Source organism: Natrix helvetica, assembly GCF_964273705.1.
Source record: "Natrix helvetica genome assembly, chromosome: 1".
Taxonomy (NCBI): Eukaryota; Metazoa; Chordata; class Lepidosauria; order Squamata; family Natricidae; genus Natrix; species Natrix helvetica.
In genome coordinates, this window is record NC_138548.1 from 12880280 (window position 1) to 12897312 (window position 17033).

Below are 17033 nucleotides of genomic sequence, written 5' to 3' on the forward strand. Positions count from 1 at the left end.
GGTGTAACTTTGAACGGTCACTAAATGAACTGTTGTAAGTCGAGGACTACCTGTACTACTTGACTTATGACCACCATTGAACCCAAAGTTTCTGTTGCGAATGAGACAGTTGTTAAGCGAGTTTTACCCCATTTTATGGCCTTCCTGGCCACAATTGTGAAGTGACTCACTCGTTAGTAAGACGGTTGTTAAATGAATCTGGCTTCCTTTTGACTTTGCTTGTCAGAAGTTTGCAAATGGGGATCATGACCCCAGGACACTGCAACCGTCATACATACATGCCAGTTGCCAAGCATCTGGATTTCGATCACATGTCTGCGGGGATGCTGCAATGGATGTAAGCATGAAAAACAGTCATGTCCCTTTTTTTCCAGTGCCGTTATAACTTCGAAAGGTCATTAAGTGAACTGTTATAAGTCAAGGACTACTTGTACAAACTCCATCCTCCACCATCAGGGCCATGTTGGTTGAAAATGGCAGTATTTGTAAACAACAAGGAATATTGGGGGAGACTGGTCTTTTATCTCTCTCTCTCTCTCTCTCTCTCTCTCTCTCTCTCTCTCTGTCTGTCTGTCTGTCTGTATGTATGTATGTATGTATGTATTGTGTCACAACCCCTGGTATGCCCAAATATGGGAGGGAGCATACACTTTTCTGTCTTTTGGCTCACCCTAGGAGCCATCCAGGCAGAAAGCCATTTTTTTTATGTCGCCTTGTTACATTTGTGTTGCATTTATGTTGTATTTATTTATCAGCCGCTCTGTATGTGTTCCAGCATAACTCTGGAACGCCTCAAGCAATTTCAACCAAACTTAGTTCACAGATGACGTACTCTCTGGAGAAAAATACTGTGGGCGTAAGACACTCCTAAAACCCCTCAGTGGCGGTGGTGGTGTTCTGTTAAGATACAGCCTGTTGTGCTGTACTGCCATACTGGCTTCTACTGTACAGCACAGTGGAGTTGCCATGGTAACGGCTTCACAGTACTCCACAAGGGGGCTCCCTCTGGGAAGGGGGAACTAGTAAATGCCATAAAAACGAGAGGGGCTGTAGCTTGCCTTTCTTAGTTCATCTTTTTTTAACGACCCCCATAATCCCTTGCAGGGTGGAGTCTGGGCAACTGAATGGAGCTGTATATTTACTGGCCAGATGCTCTTCCTGTCGCCAATGCGGAGTTATATTCAGCAGATCTATTCTCATCGTGCTGAGAGAGAGAAATACCTGCCTCTACCTAGGATCGAACTCCCAGCCTCCTGATGGTGAGGCTAGAGCTCCGTCTCTTGGCCACGGCATCACTAAACAAAGATGCTGGTTTAGCCCAATTAAAAGGAGAGGCAGGTGTCACCAGTTCAAAACATGAGTTCAGCTCTGGGTGCAAAACCTCCCAGATTTGCAGAGAGAGAGGAGGAAAAAAAACCAGTCTAAATCACAGCTTTGGACATAAAACAGGTATTGAACACTTGATATTTTTAACAACAGAGCACAAACATATACACAGACAAAGAATTTTTAAAAAATCTGTGAAATTTCACAACCAATGTCGCCGTTCTTCCCTTTGGGAGAATTTGGAGGTTAAATGTAAGCCTGTTTCTTTTTTCCTGATTGCACAGCTCGTTCCGTTAGCTCAGGGGTGTCCAAACTTGGCAACTTTAAGACTTGCGGACTTCAACTCCCAGAATTCCCCAGCCAGCTCTGCTGGCTGGGGAATTCTGGGAGTTGGAAGTCCGCAAGTCTTAAAGTTGCCAAGTTTGGACACCCCTGCGTTAGCTGCTTCCGCTTTTCGATCGGCTGCGGATTCCAATTTCATAACGAAGTAGCCCGAGAAGAAAACGACTCTCCGGAAGCAACGAAACCCTCTCTATGGGTGTGCTTAGAGGGGGGAACCTGGGTAGATTTCACATTTCTTTTACCTTGGCACTGTTAAAAAAAAGAAAGCTGGCACGAAGAGCTCTTCCGTGAAGGCAAAACGTCCTTCAACTAGGGGCAGCTCCTCGATATACTAATTAGAAAACTCGTTCAGTTCAACTCAGCTGAAAAAAAAACATCCTATGTGAGAAGCTGGTTTAGAGTTACTCTGGGGGGAAGAGGTGCTGACTTCTGCCCAACTTCTAGCTAGTTTGCAGAAAGGGCGTTAGTGGTGGTGAAACCGCCTAGGCAATGCCGCTCGGGGCACCTGGATTATGGCTGCTCTTAAGTTCCTTTGGGTGTATTCTTGGCAGGCCTGAACCCAGCAACTGGATTGGCGCTGAAGCGAAAGTCCTGGTCCCACCATCCATCAAAGCTACAATTTGTCACTGGACAGGACCTGGTGAGGAAAAAAAGAGGGGTAAAACCGGGTACAGCCAGCAGAAAGGGCTTCCTAGCATTTCCCCCCTTCCCCAATTGACGGATCTTCATCCCTATTGATTTGCACAATTATTTGTAGACCACCCACTTCTATAAGAGACTAGAACAGTGATGCCGAACCTATGGCACACATGCCACAGGTGGCACGCAGAGGCCTCTCTGGGGGCATGCGAACTGACGCCCCAGCTCAGCTCCACCGTGCATGCACACGCGCCTCTCCCACGGCTTGTTTTTGGTTGAAGGGAGGCCTACTAAACCCAAAACAGGGCAGGAGGTGTTGCACGCACATGCAGGGGGGGCGGGAGAATGTCATGTGCGCATGCTCAGGGGGTAGGACACGCGGGGGTCCATCACTGGACTAGACAGTCACTTATCTGAAACGGTATAGGTTCTCCTGCCTGAGCAGGGGGATGGACTAGAACACCTCCAAAGTACCTTCCAGATTCTATTCTATTCTATTCTGTTCTATATTCTATTATATATTCTATTCTATATTCTCCATTTGATTATAGTCTAGTCTAGTTAGTCTAGTCTAGTCTAGTCTACTCTACTCCACTCCACTCCACTCCACTCCATTTTCTATTCTCCTCCATTCTCCATTGTCTTCTCTAGTCTAGTCTTTAGGTAAGTCAACGTTTGGAGTCAGTGAGTGGCTCTACAGCCATCCTTGTACAGACCAGATGATTCCCCTTGCTTTTCATTGAAAGCTCAGGTGTCCTTTTCTACCTGGTTGCGTGTTTTGTGGGACTTCTGCAGTGCCACCCGCCACTGATCGTACATTTTGATGCTCAAATTGGCACAGGTCCCATGTTTGCGCATCCATCCAAAGAACTGCTTGAGCTCTCGGCGTAGTGTGTTGTTATGTTCTCCGTTCTTGGGTTCGCAAACTCCCGGAGTCCGTCCTGAAAGAGAGGAAGCGAAGGCTGACAAGGAATATATTCTGCCCCGGGGAGTGGTGTGTGTGTGTGTGTGTGTGTGTGTGTGTGTGTGTGTGTGTGTGTGTATCACAAAACTCTTAACCCTTGAATGCTAGAGGAAGAGAGGAAGTAGAAGACATGAAGAAGGTGAAGAGGATGAGAGGAAGAAGAAGGAAAAGGAGAGGAAGAAGAGGAGAGGAAGAAGAGGGAAAAAATGAGATGATGGGAAGAAGAGGGGAAAGGAAGAAGAGAAAAAAGGGAAAAGTGAAGCAAAGAAAAAGGGGAAGCAGAGAAGGAGAAGATGAGGGTGAGAGGAAGCAGATAAGAGGAGGAGAGGAAGGAGGGAAGAAAAATGAGATGATGGGAAGAAGAGGGGAAAGGAAGAAGAGAAAAGAAAATGAAGCAAAGGGGAAGCAGAGAAGGAGAAGAGGAGGAGGAGGAGAAGCAGAGAAGAGGAGGAGGAGAGAAAGAAGAAGGAGAGGAGGAGAAGGAGGAGAGGGTTCTGCTGGATCCAAAAAGATTTATTTAGCACAAAAGATTCATTTAATCCAGCTTCCTTTCCATTTCCTGCAACAACCAATCAGATGCCTCTATGAAGCCTATGGAAAAGGTATAAACCAGCTTACCAACCTACTCACGTTCTCTGCCCCAGCCGTATCAATCAATTGTAATCAATTTGCTGCTACGCAGGAAGAATAGCAGAGTTACTAGGAGTAAATTGATATACACACATTTAATAAATAACTAAATAAACCCCGTAAGAGCAGCCCAGCTGGATCTAAACATCCAACTGTACAGCTGCTTCCAGATGCTACCCAAGTGCCTTTCAAAGGTGCCAGGCCTACCAGCCTGTAGTCTAGAGGCAATAATACTGTCTTTTGGGGGGCTACTGGTATTTAGATGCCAGCTCCCTCAAATTATTAAAATCTGCAGGGGGGACCGCAGAGAGGGTGAAGGTGATGACACAATTAAGCGTTCTTTGTTTATGTAGGGGTAGGCTTCTGGGGGCTCGCAGGGGTTCGGGAGAACCTCTAGCTAAGATTCTGTGCAGTTCGGAGAACCCCCAAACCCCACTCCTGGCTGGCCCCGCCTGCCCCACCCCGCCCCTTCCAGGAGTCCCCATACGGCCCGTTTTGGATGCAGGTAAGTGCAAGGTACGCACGGAGGCTGGGGGAGGGTGAAAAACGGGCCTACTGGAAGTTCAGGAAGGCCGGAAACGGGCCTGGGGAGGCCGTTTTCACCCTCCCGGAGGCTTTCCTCGAGTCATTCCCCCCCCCCCCCCGGTCGTGGTGCAGGAGCCAGCTAGGCTGTGCCCACTATGGCCATGCCCACCCAGCAACTGGGCAGAGAACCCCTTGCTAAATTTTTTGAAGCCCACCCCTGTATGTGTGGGACATACTGTATCCAGGTAAGACAGTGTTTCTCAACCTTGGTGACTTGAAGATGCGTGGACTTCAACTCCCAGAATTCCCCAGCCAGCAGTGCTGGCTGGGGAATTCTGGGAGTTGAAGTCCGCGCATCTTCAAGTCGCCAAAGTTGAGAAACGGATCTAGTGTGTGGTGTCAACCCTGAAGCTGCCCTGGCCGAAGCCATCTTGGAGCTTCAGTGTTGCCACACCGGAGCTGAGGTATACGGAGGGGGGGGGGGATTAGAGATAGCTGGGGTTGTTTAGCCAAAACAAAATACTTTCTCTTGGGAACCAAGGACGTTCTCACCCCTGGATCGTAGAAGGCAGGCTGAGGTCACCAGACCACCAGACAAGCCCCTTGATAGGACCATGTGACTGATTGTTTGGGGTTGTGAGGAAACTTTCTCTTTTAATTAGGTAAAAACCGTGGGGACCTTCCGAGTCGGTTTTCGCCAGATCTGTGCCAATATGATCTTTCCAATAAAGTTATTCTTTGAGGAATTCATCTGCCTCAAAGTTTTGCTTAGTAGGGGGGTCTATTACTTGGAACCCTGACATGGGGTATGTTGAAAGGCTGTTTTAAACCGTTGTTTGTAAGCCGTCTCCCTTTCCAAGATCAAGCCAAGTATAGCTGTATCCAAATAAAACTTAGCAAAATATTTTATAGAGGAAGCTCGAACAGCATTCTTCAAAATGGAAAAGGTCTTTGGCAGTCACACCATAAGCCTAAGACTGAAAATGAGGCTTGTCAGAAGCTACAACTTTTCTAGCCTGCTCTACAGAGTAGAGAGTTGGTCTCCGGCAGAAAACCACTTAAAGCGACTAGAAGGATTTGAAATGTGGATTTAAAGGTGGCCGTTACGTATAAGCTAGGTTCTCAAAATCACAAATGAGGAGGGGATAAGCTGCCTGGGAAAGCCAAGGGAAATAATCAAAACCATTAAAAAACAAAAGTTAGAATATTTCGGACATGGGATGCTCCACCTGGAAAAATACGCCCTACTTCGCTTAATCTTCCAGGGAAAGATTGAAGACAAATGAGGTCCAGGTAGAAGAAGAACATCATGGCTTCAAAATCTAAGGGACCAGCAGAATATTATCAGATATGGGAAAAATGGTATAGGTGGATGGAGGAAAGAAACAAGGTTCAATGAAAGAAGTCAATAAAGCCCCCCAAAAGACGTTAAGGAGGATTACCATGTATATATGCACTCAAGAGAGTTGAAATATATTGGAGGTAATCACCCAATATATCAGATAGATAAGTAAAATGAGAGGATTAAAAATGGTGAAACACAAATGAAATATATTAGAAGGGGAAATAACGTAAGGAGAATTGTAACGATTGGAAACTGCTATACAAAGGAACATGAAGTTCCACTCTATTGTGTAAATGTAGTTTATGTATGTGTGAAAATAAAAAATAAAATAAAAAATCTAAGGGACCGGTTTGGATAAAATTCAGCAGCATTTTTTTCATGCGCCTGTTGACAAAAATAGGATCGGCAGCATGAAGGATGATGGATACGGCACAAGAAGAAGAAGAAGAAAATATTTTATGGGCAACCTTAGAAGCTCAACTACCTTTTTCATGAGGAGAAATCCACCTGTGCTTTGCCTATGTCACTCCCATATTTATTTATTTTTAAAAAGATTGCACGCTTTCTTTTATCCCCCCCAACATCCTCCTGAAATCATCCCAAATATTCTTCAGCGCACACAATTTATCCTCAGCCCATCCTTAGTATCCAAGTCTTCCAGACAGAGATAAATTTGATGAACGTGGGGAATTAAGTATAAAACTGGCCGATCCTCCCTCGCTCTTTCCTTCCTGCCTTCTACCGCCATCAGGTATCCCAAGAAAGCCAGGAGAGGAGATTAATGTTATGCGTGAAGGCTTGGGAAGAATGGAGGAGTTAGGGCAGCATCTGAGGTTCCAAGGGTTTGTGAACGTCTCAGCTGGCTTTGGGACGAGAGGCCCAGGTGCAGGGCAACCGCAAGTCCCAGATTTCTTCCGAGTCTCTTGGCTTGGAAGCCCAAATCTACTCCTGACACAGAATCGGATGCTCAGGATGTCTACTCGGGTTTCTGGGAAGTAGAACGCAACAGGAGCTCTGAGCTTCAAGCTGGAAGAAGGCCACCAAGAGAAAGCCAAGAAAACAAACACCTGGCGAAGGAGCAGGAGTTCCACTTAAGGGATTTCCGGTGCTCCCCGTGGTGGCCAGACCGCTAGGCAGTAAAACAGAATAACACAAAGGTCTTCAAACTTGGCAACTTTAAGCCTTTTGGACTTCAATTCTGGGATTTCTGTGAGTTAAAGTCCACAAGTCTTAAAAGTGCCAAGTTTGGGGACCTCTGGAATAACAGAATAGGAAGACCAAGTCTCCATCCCTCTTCAGCCACAGACACTCACCCTGCAACTTTGAACCACTGGCTCAGGATCCATTACAATTCAGGCATGAAGGTGCTGAATTATTTATTCTTCGCATTTCTTAATTAAAACAGGTCGTCTCTCAGTCACAGAATCCAACTGGGTGATTTTGGGACAAGCCCTTCCTCCCTTTATCGTTTACCTTTCTCCCCTCCCACGGGCCATTTTTGGTCCCAGGAGGCTTCAGGGAGGCCTGCTAGGCCCAAAATGGAGCTCGGGGGACGCCCATGAGTGGGAGGTCATGCACGTGGTGGGGCAGCGGGGCGCTGGGGGTCATGCATGCATGCGCAGGGGAGCGGGCAGGGCACATTGCCTTATGGGGCATGCGAAGAGAAAACTGCTAGGCTGTGGTTTATAACTTGCAGTAAACAGTTGGGGTTAATCATCATCATTGTTCTTTAGCTGGTGGAACATATTATTCCATTGTACTTTTGTCAGAATAGAGTTGGAAGGGACCTTGGAGGTCTTCTAGTCCAGCCCACTACTCAAGCAGGAGACTCTATATCTGTTATGGCGAACCTGTGGCACGTGGAGCCATTTGTTAGGGCACCCAAGATGCTGCCCTGTCAGCTGCCAGCACGCATGTGCACGCTGACCAGCTGACTTCAGCCTTCTTTTGAGCCTGTTTTTCGCCCTCCGGAGGCTTCCTTGAAGCCTCTGGAGCGCGAAAAACCGGCCCTACGGGCAAACTGGAAATTCAGGAACCAACTTCTGGTTTGCTTGTAGGACTGTTTTTCACCACCGGAGCCTTCAGGCGGCTTCCCTGGAGGATCCGGAGGGCAAAAACTGGCCCTACGAGCAAACCAGAAGTGACTCCTGAGGCCTCCAGAGAGCATCCAGGGGGCAGGGGAGGCTGTTTTCGCCCTCCCAAGGCTCCTAGAAAGCCTCTGGAGCCTGGGGAGGGTGAAAAAACTGCACCAAAAGCGCGAGGGGGTGTGTCGCACACATAGTATTATGGGTGTGGCACACCCACGCACGACCCCCCTGCTCTCCCCCCGCTTTTAGCACGGGAGCCAAAAACGTTCGCCATCACTGCTCTATATCATTTCAGGGAAATGGCTGCTCAATCTCTTCTTAAATGCTTCCAGTGACGGAGCAACCATGACTTCTGAAGGAAAGCCATTCCACTGATTAATTGTCCTCACTCTCAAGAAATTTCTTCTTCGTTCTAGGCTAAGAAGGTGTCTATGGATATTCTCAGTCATCCAGGTCATGGTTCGCCCAAAGATCCTTTTTCAAGAGGCAGCTGGACTTTCTGGTTTTTCTTTCATAAACGCCTGGCACAACATAGGAGAACAAACCCATCAGGATTGCAGTCCATCTGCATTTAAAAGACAAAGGGCATTTTTTTGAAGACGGCAAAGTCTACATTTTGGACAGAGGAGACCTCTGGTTTGGAAGAGGAGTCAAAGAGGCCATGTATGTCAAAAATGAACAGCCCTCCCTCAACAGAAGGTGAGGGATATGACATCATCTCTCTCCAGTCTACAACAGAGTCCTTCATCATGTCTCCCCTAGAAAGAAGGACCAGGGGAGACATGATAGCAGTCTTCCAATATCTCAGGGGTTGCCACAAAGAAGAGGGAGTCAAACTATTTTCCAAGGCACCTGAGGGTAGAACAAGAAGCAATGGGTGGAAACTAATCAAGGAGAGAAGCAACTTAGAACTGAGGAGAAATTTCCTGACAGTTAGAACAACTAATCAGTGGGACAGCTTGCCTCCAGAAGTTGTGAATGCCCCAACACTGGAAGTCTTTAAGAAGATGTTGGATAGCCATTTGTCTGAAATGGTATAGGGTTTTCTGCCTAGGCAGGGGGTTGGACTTGAAGACCTCCAAGGTCTCTTCCAACTCTGCTATTGTATTGTATTGTATATATAACAGTTCCAAGAAGGCTCCACATCCATTTGCACCACTCAGGTAAGCCTTCTGGTGGCCTCAAGGATTCGTTAAAAGAATGCAAATGACCAGCTGTCTGCAAGGAGTATAAATCCTTCCATTCCCCGCCATCCAGTCAGAACTGAAGAAGCTTCTTGGGTGAAAAGCGAAATGTCTTCAAAGAAAAGGAAAAAAAACAGCTCCCTCTTGGAAAAGCATCTTTGGGTTCTAGGCTGCTTAGAAAACACCACCATCCCCCCCTTTGCCAAAGGTAAGGATGGAAAATTGGTCCTATTCACCATTCCGAGGTGTGGAGGCCGCCGTTGGGTTGCTCCAATCACTCCAAATGCCGGCTTTCTTTGAACCATAGATACCGACAGGATTGCAGCGGACTTGGACGAAATACACGGTCCCGGGCCTTAGGCCTGCCAGCCGGCATGATGTCTGGTTGCTAACGTTGTCGACCACCTATCAAGAGAAAGGGAAATTTAGTTTTTAAGAGAGGCCTGGTTCTTCCATCCATCGAAATGCAAACTTTGGATGTAATTGAAGAGAAACAGAAAATTCTGGAGGTTAGGGGAAAAAATAATAAATGCTTTTTTGAAAAAAGACTAGCCGATGGCATTGCCTGGGTATTTGTTTATAGGGGGAAAATGTTCGGACCAAATGTAATTTCTAATGTTGGATTTTCCCCCTTACCAGAGGGAGCCCCCTTGTGGAGTACTGTGGAGCTATTACCATGGCAACTCCATTGCGCCGCACAGTAGAAGCCATTTTACGTAGTACAGTAGAAACCATTTTAAGGCACAACAGGATGTATCTTAACAGAACATACACCCTGAGGGGTTTTAGGGGTGTCTTACCCCCACAATATCTGTTTCCAGAGAGTAAATCATATACATATGGAAATATGAAATCTTCTAAGGATTTTTTGTTGAAAGGAGAAAAGGCTGAACTGATGATTTATGGATTTGGGAGTTACAAAAGGGTTAAAAAGGAAGGGGAAGGGAATGACAAAGTAAGAGAAGAAAAAAAAGAGGAAACAATAAGATGGTTATTGGATAGAAAGGGTGCAAGTCCTAATGTTTTACTACTTTTTCTGTTTTTTCCCCTTATTTTAAGAAAATATTTTCCGTAAGAAAATCTTATTTTTTCTTATCTCTTGTTTTAATAGTTTTTATATAGTTTTATTATATAATTAATTAATTAATTAAATTATAAATGGGAAACTTTCACTGATGAAGAACAGAGTATGTTCTCTCGTGCCTATAATATAAATATAGACACTCAGATTTTTGAAAAATTGTACCAAACGTTTTGAGAGTTTTTAGGGCATCTAGAAACGCCAAACGATTTTTATGATTTCTTAACCTTTTTGCACATAAAGGTAGATTGAATCTGAAGGGAGGAGAAAACTTTGATCAGGGGGGAAGCCGTCACAACGTGGCTTGTAAAGGGCCCCTGTTTTTCTGGAGGACCGACATCTTGTCAAAAATCTGAAATATGGACCTGACTAAAACTGTAAAAAGTCCAGCTGTAAAAAGAGATGAAAGAAATATAAAAGATGAAAGAAAAAATAGAGAGAACGTAACTAAGTGTTGTAGCCCGCCAGCAGCCAGCGAAGGTGGCAGCAAAGTCGGACAGTGAGGAGGTCGGGGAGGAACATGGGCCAGTCCTGGAGACTGGGGAAGGCTCAGACGAGGGCTCTGCATCGGAGGCAGAGACGGTGCCAGGGCCGTCTAGCTATTCTAAGCTGCCTTCAGAGCTAGACAGCAGTGAGGCAGAGCAACAGCTGGAGCCTGTTCCCAGTGTGCGCATGCACAGAGCTGCCAGAAGAAAAGAACAGCTGAGAAATCAGGGACGACTTGGGAGTAAAGCCACAGTGGATGGTGAATGGCCCCTCCCATAGGAAATAAAAGAGGAGCGAAAGGGGAGTGGCCTTTTGCAGGAAACAATTCGTTCGTTTCAGGAGTGTGAAGATCTGTCCGTGAATCTCAGAGACTCTGTGCCAAGTCTTTCCTTGCACAGCACTGCGTTGGGAAAATATTTACATGGCAGCTTTCCAAAACAGATAAAATCTGTGGTCATAATTTCACCTTTGAAAGACTGTTTGACAGGCCTTTGCTGAATGTGAATGAGAGGAATTCACATTCGTTGAATAAAAGGGTTTTTGTCGGCACCAGGAATCTGCTTCGTACTGGGGAAGCCTTTGTCAGAAAGAGAGATTTTGCAGTGTTTCTCTACGTAGGCAACTTTAAGGCATGTGGACTTCAACTCCAAGAATTCCCCAGCTTAGCATGGCTGATTGGGAATTCTGGGAATTACTCAAGACCAGGCATCTTAAAACTGTCAAGGCTGAGAAAAACTGCATTAAGACAGAATTTGTTTTAGCCTGCTTTGACAAATCGCAATGGAGAGTTTGTACAATAAGGCCAAGTCAGGTAGGCCTCAAGTTACGACCAGTTGCTTAGCAACTGTTTGAAGTTATGACAGATCCTGAAAAAGCTATTTATGACCCAGATTTGAAGTTCCAACATCCACACACACCCCCAGTGGTCACATAACTGCATTTTGGGCACCTGCATTCAGGTTCATTTGCAATGGTCTGCAGTCAATGTTATCATGATTTATGATGTTTTTATCAAAAACTGGCATTTACTTCCAATTCTTGGTACAAGCAGCCCATAATGAACTATTGCTTCACTTAACGATCGCAGTATTCACTTAACAACGGCAGCAAAAAAGATTGTAAAATCTGGTTATGTGGTGACTCATTTTAGAACGGTCACAACGTACGACCAAAATTGTGGACTCACTTTTGGTCATAAGTCAAGGATTACCTGCATGATGATTTAGTAGAAAGAATACACTAAGTCTACTTGGGTTGACGTGATATATATTCTGGGACTTGAAAAATGCCAGTTTTTAAGAACGATGGAAAACTGGTTTCCAGTGCTTACTTATTATCCCCTAAAATAATAATAATAATAATAATAATAATAATAATAATAATAATAATAATAATAATAATAATAATAATAATAATAATAATAAATATTTATTTCTTAGCAGCACCCTCTCCCGAAGGACTCGGGGCGGCGTACAATGAAACATATGAAATAAATATGTGGACGAAACAAACATATAACAGAGACATATACCGAGACATACACAAGGAGGAGGTCGGCTGATGAATAAAAAACAATTAGAATACAGTGATTAAAAAACCCCTAAATAATTAAATATAATTAAAATACCCAATTAAAAACCCGTCAGGAGCGATATGGTTAGATCAAAGTTGAGCCAGGCCAGCTACTTGGAATAGGTGGGTCTTAAGCTTAATACGAAATGAACGGAGGTCAGAGGTATTCCTAAGAAGTAATTTAGGCATACAATTTTAGAGCGCTAACTGAATTTGATCGGGATTTTATTTAAATCCCAGAGCCCATTTGATAACTTCACTGGGATTTTAAAAGTTAAAAAACCATTTGAAGATTTTTTGATCCCTCATGGTTACAGCATGGCGATCTGTTTGACCCAAAAAAAAAAAAAATTTTTTTTTGCTTTTAATGTCTCTCCTTCCAGTTTTGAAGCTGATCCCAGACTTTCGTTTAAAAAATATTATTCCCTTGGGGCAGGATGTTTGGCTCATAAGCAATTTTTTAAAAATCTGGTTTTTATGGATTATTATTTTTTTTGCAAAACCACATTTTATTTTTGTTTATTTCCTTGTGCAGCTGACATTTCACCAGAAATTCCCCCTCCCACCTCTCCTTGTTATCTTCTCAATTTTCACAGACTTTGGGATGCTCTTCCTCAATTTTAATCTGAGTACAAGTGAATTTGCCACATCTGCTCAGATCGGCCATAATTTTCCTTTCCAGGCCTCCTCCCCTTTTCCTTAATCTTTAGGCCAAATTGCTATACAGCTGGGGAACATAGAAACTTTAACTAAAGGTCTGGTGGAAGATGAGAAGCCAATATATGACTTTATCCACTCTAACTTGAGCTCTTTTTATTTTGTGGTATTATAAAACATTTTACTGTTTTCAAAAGCAGTTTATGCATTAATCCCAGTTCTACATTTTTCTTGTAGTTACTGTATTGCTTCCATTGTATGTTTCCAATTAGCTCTCTTATTGTAATGTGCTTTTATTTTTCTTTGACTATTTGTTTATTACATTTTTATCCTGCTCCTATCTCAAGACTTCGGACTCTTGGCAGTACAAAACAAGATTTTAAATATATATATTTTAATAAATAAATGCATGTCTCGTATTTTCTAAATGCTAGGAAATAAATACTTCATGTAAATGAAAAGAGTCAATAACCCAAACCTGGGCTCTTTTAACATCGTTATTTTTCAAATCTCTAGCTAAACAAAATTGTTTTTAACCAACATTTTAAAAATACAAACGGGCAATCAGATTCTGTACAGGAGGGGAGTTTAAAACAAGGAAGACTATATTGGACAGGTAGATTATACCAATAAAGATGACTTACAAACTTCTGAGACATGTAAAAAGAGATGGAACCTCAATCAGTCACTCTCCATCTTTAATTTTTTGATACCCACCCCCAGACACCTTATCAAGCGCCTATCTCCCAAATCCAATTCCTGTTTTTGTTGTGATTTAAGGAATTCATGCCCATTCCCTTCAGGAGGTGCAAGAATCATAGAATCATAGAATAACAGAGTTGGAAGGGACATTGGAGGTCTTTTAGTCCAACCCCCTGCTTAGGCAGAAAATGGTTATCCAGCATCTTTTTAAAAACTTCCATTGTTGGAACATCCACAGCTTCTGGAGGCAAGTTGTTCCATTGATTAATTGTTCTAACTGTCAGGAAAATTCTTCTTAATTCTAGGTTGCTTCTCTCCTTGATTAGTTTCCATCCATTGCATCTTGTCCTGCCTTCAGGTGCTTTGGTGAATAGTTTGACTCCCTCCTCTTTGTGGCAACCCCTGAGTTATTGGAAGACTGCTATCATGTCTCCCCTAGTCCTTCTTTTCATTAAACTAGACATACCCAGTTCCTGCAACCGTTCTTCATATGTTTTAGCCTCCATTCCACTAATCCTCATGATTTGGATGAGGGAATAAATGAGGAACTCATTTATATATACAGAGTGTGTATGTATGTGTGTGTGTATATATATACACATACATACATACATACATACATACATACATACATACATACATACTTACATACAAGGTCTCACTCGCCATCTTCGGGCTGGAGATAGCGAGTGAGACCTCGCTGAAACGTTGCCAAGAGAATCTCAATCTTACATGGGAAAAGACCCAAATACAACAAGACCAGCATACCATATATATATATATAGTGAGTTAGGTGGCTTTATAAATGTTCTTAAATAAAATAAAATAAATTCTATAAACTATATTGCTTTGGCACTATCTTGCTCCCTGCGATTAAGACACACTGTTGATTATTTTCCTCATATTCATATTAAAAACTAAAAATCCATCAGCCATTTTAGAGGACAAGCCTGCAGCCTTTAGTCTCATTTCTTTCCAATAAGCTGCATTAAATCTGGTCACGCTTACTTTTAACAGCAGGCGCTCAACTCATAAAATGCACCAAGGTAGTACGTGGCCTAAGGACAGGATAATCAGTCAGTTAAAACACGCACTTTTAGTTTGAAGAAAAACAAGTTGTCTCTGAAATGTTTGTTATTTAAACTTCAAATATAATTTATTTATTTATTTGTTTCGATTTATCTAAGTTAGAGCAGGGGCTCAAACTAGATTTCATTGAGGGCTGCATCAGGGTTTTGTTTGACCATGAGGGGTTGGGGTGGGTGTGGCCAGGATGGGCGTGGCTAGCTCAACAACATTCGTGTTTGGGGCGCCTGTGGTGGCCTGAGTCCTCCATCAGCGAAAATGGGCTCCCGAGTTCTGTTTTCAGCTGCGACGGCCTCCTGCAACCCTCTGCCAGCAAAAACGGAGCTCAGGAGGGCCGCACACAGGCCTCCCGATCTCCGTTTTCCCGGGCAGAAGCACTGCAGAGCGTTTTTTTGCTGTTTGCAAGGCAGGCCCATGGGCCAGATCTGACACTAGGGCCTTGAGTTTGACACCCCTGTGTTAGAGCTTCATCTGTACCAGGGGTGGGTTGCTAGCAGCATTACTGCCGGTTCGGCATGCAAAAAAAAATTACGCACATGCGCGCTTGCTTCACTCGTGTGCATTTGCACTTTAAAAGGTCTGCATATGTTAGAAAAGGGGGAAAAATATTTTTTTGCAATGAAGATTGTTCTGCGCATGCGCAGAACCGAAAATCAAGATGGCGCCCCCACCAATAGAACCCGTTTGGGGTCGTGGCAGGCCGAGTTGCCACCTACTCAGCCGAACCGGTCCGAACTGGTAGGAACCCACTTCTGATCTGTACTTATAACTGCTGGGAAGAATATTGCAAGCCACTTTTGGGTATCATTTTTCTTTCTTTTTCTATTTTTCTTCAGCTTTTATTGTCTTGACCAGGCCTTGCGCTTATGACCATTGCAGCATCCATACAGTCGCGTGATCCAAATTTGGGTGCTTAGCCCACATCATCAATACCGGCGTGTATTTATGACGTCGCGACATTCCGGGGGTCATGTGATCCCCACTTGTGACCTTGCCAGCTTCAACAATCCAAGTCAACTGGGAAGCTAAGTTCGCTTAGCCACCACACGATTCACTTAACAATGGAAGTGATTCACTTAACAACTGTGGCAAAAGAGGTCATCAAATCAAGCATGATTCACTTAACAACTGTCTTGCTTAACAAATTTTGGTCCCAATTGTAGCACGGAGAGTCTTTCCCTTAGGATCACAATTGAGCCCCAAATTTTTCGTGCTAAGTGAGACATTTGTTAAGTCAGTTTTGCCCCATTTTATAACCTTTCTGGCCACAGATGCTAAGTGAATCACTGTGGTTTAAGTTAGTAACACAGTTGATAAGGGAATGTGGCTTCCCCATTGACTTCACTTGCCAGAAGTTCGCTAAAGGGGATCACATGACCCAAGGACATGGCAACCGTCATAAATATGAGACCATTGCCAAGCATCCAAATTCTGATCATGTGACCATGGGGGTGCTGCAACGGTTGTAAATGTGAACAACAGTTAAGTCACTTTTTTGAGTAACCTAAAGCTGACCTAACTGTGGCCATTTTCTCCTTGTAGCTTTCCTCTATGATTTCTCTTCGCATTGCTTCAGGGCTGACACAGCCTACTACTAGATACAGCCTACTACTAGATACAGCCTACTACTAGACACAGCCTACTACTAGCCTACTACTAGATAAAGTAGAAGAATGTGGGTTGGACAGCATCACCACCAGATGGATTCGTAACTGGCTGACCAACCGCACTCAACGTGTAGTCCTCAATGGAACTGCATCTGCATGGAGGGAGGGATGCAGTGGAGTACCACAAGGCTCTGTTTTGGGCCCAGTACTCTTCAACATCTTCATCAATGATTTGGATGAGGGAATAAATGGGGAACTCATCAAATTTGCAGATGACACCAAGCTGGCAGGAATAGCCAACACTCCAGAAGATAGGCTTAAAATACAGAAGGATCTTGACAAACATGAACATTGGGCACTATCTAATAAAATGAAATTCAATGGTGAAAAGAATAAGGTTCTACATTTAGGCAAGAAAAACAAAATGCACAGGTACAGGATAGATCAGAGGTTCCCAATCTTTTTCGGTTTGCGGCTCCCATAACACTTCGGATTTTTTCCGCGGCTCCCTTAATAGGTACATCCGATTTTTTTTAATTTTTGACTTTTTAAGGATTTGGAAATCTACTTTTTAGTTCGTTAAGGTTAGGTTAATTGAAAAATAAATTAAACACGAGCTTTAAATTCACAATTTATTGAACATCGTTTAATGATTTAAAATTATTAATGGGATGGATGGGCTTGTTGTTCGCTGCACAACTTCTCAAATCTTGGATCAGAAAAATAGCTTTTGAAAAGTAACTTAACCACCACACTAGCCCAGTGGTGGGCAACCTTTTTTTTCAACTGAGCCAAATCTC

The 17033-nt window shown here is 43.8% G+C and overlaps 2 protein-coding genes across 2 annotated transcripts in view; one reads left to right on the plus strand and one right to left on the minus strand.

The window, feature by feature from the left end:
- The window catches only part of FSTL3 (follistatin like 3), a 170762-nt gene that overhangs the window by 78770 nt on the left and 74959 nt on the right, over positions 1-17033 (plus strand). The window lies entirely within an intron of this gene.
- Positions 1434-17033, minus strand: part of CRLF1 (cytokine receptor like factor 1) — a 69447-nt gene continuing 53847 nt past the window's right edge. Inside the window, exons 6-8 of the mRNA XM_081959834.1 lie at positions 9279-9447; positions 3073-3248; positions 1434-2305 (exon numbers count right to left, since the gene is read on the minus strand). Coding sequence (XP_081815960.1) covers positions 2282-2305; positions 3073-3248; positions 9279-9447 — 369 coding nt within the window. The 3' untranslated portion in view covers positions 1434-2281. The remainder of the gene's footprint in view (positions 2306-3072; positions 3249-9278; positions 9448-17033) is intronic.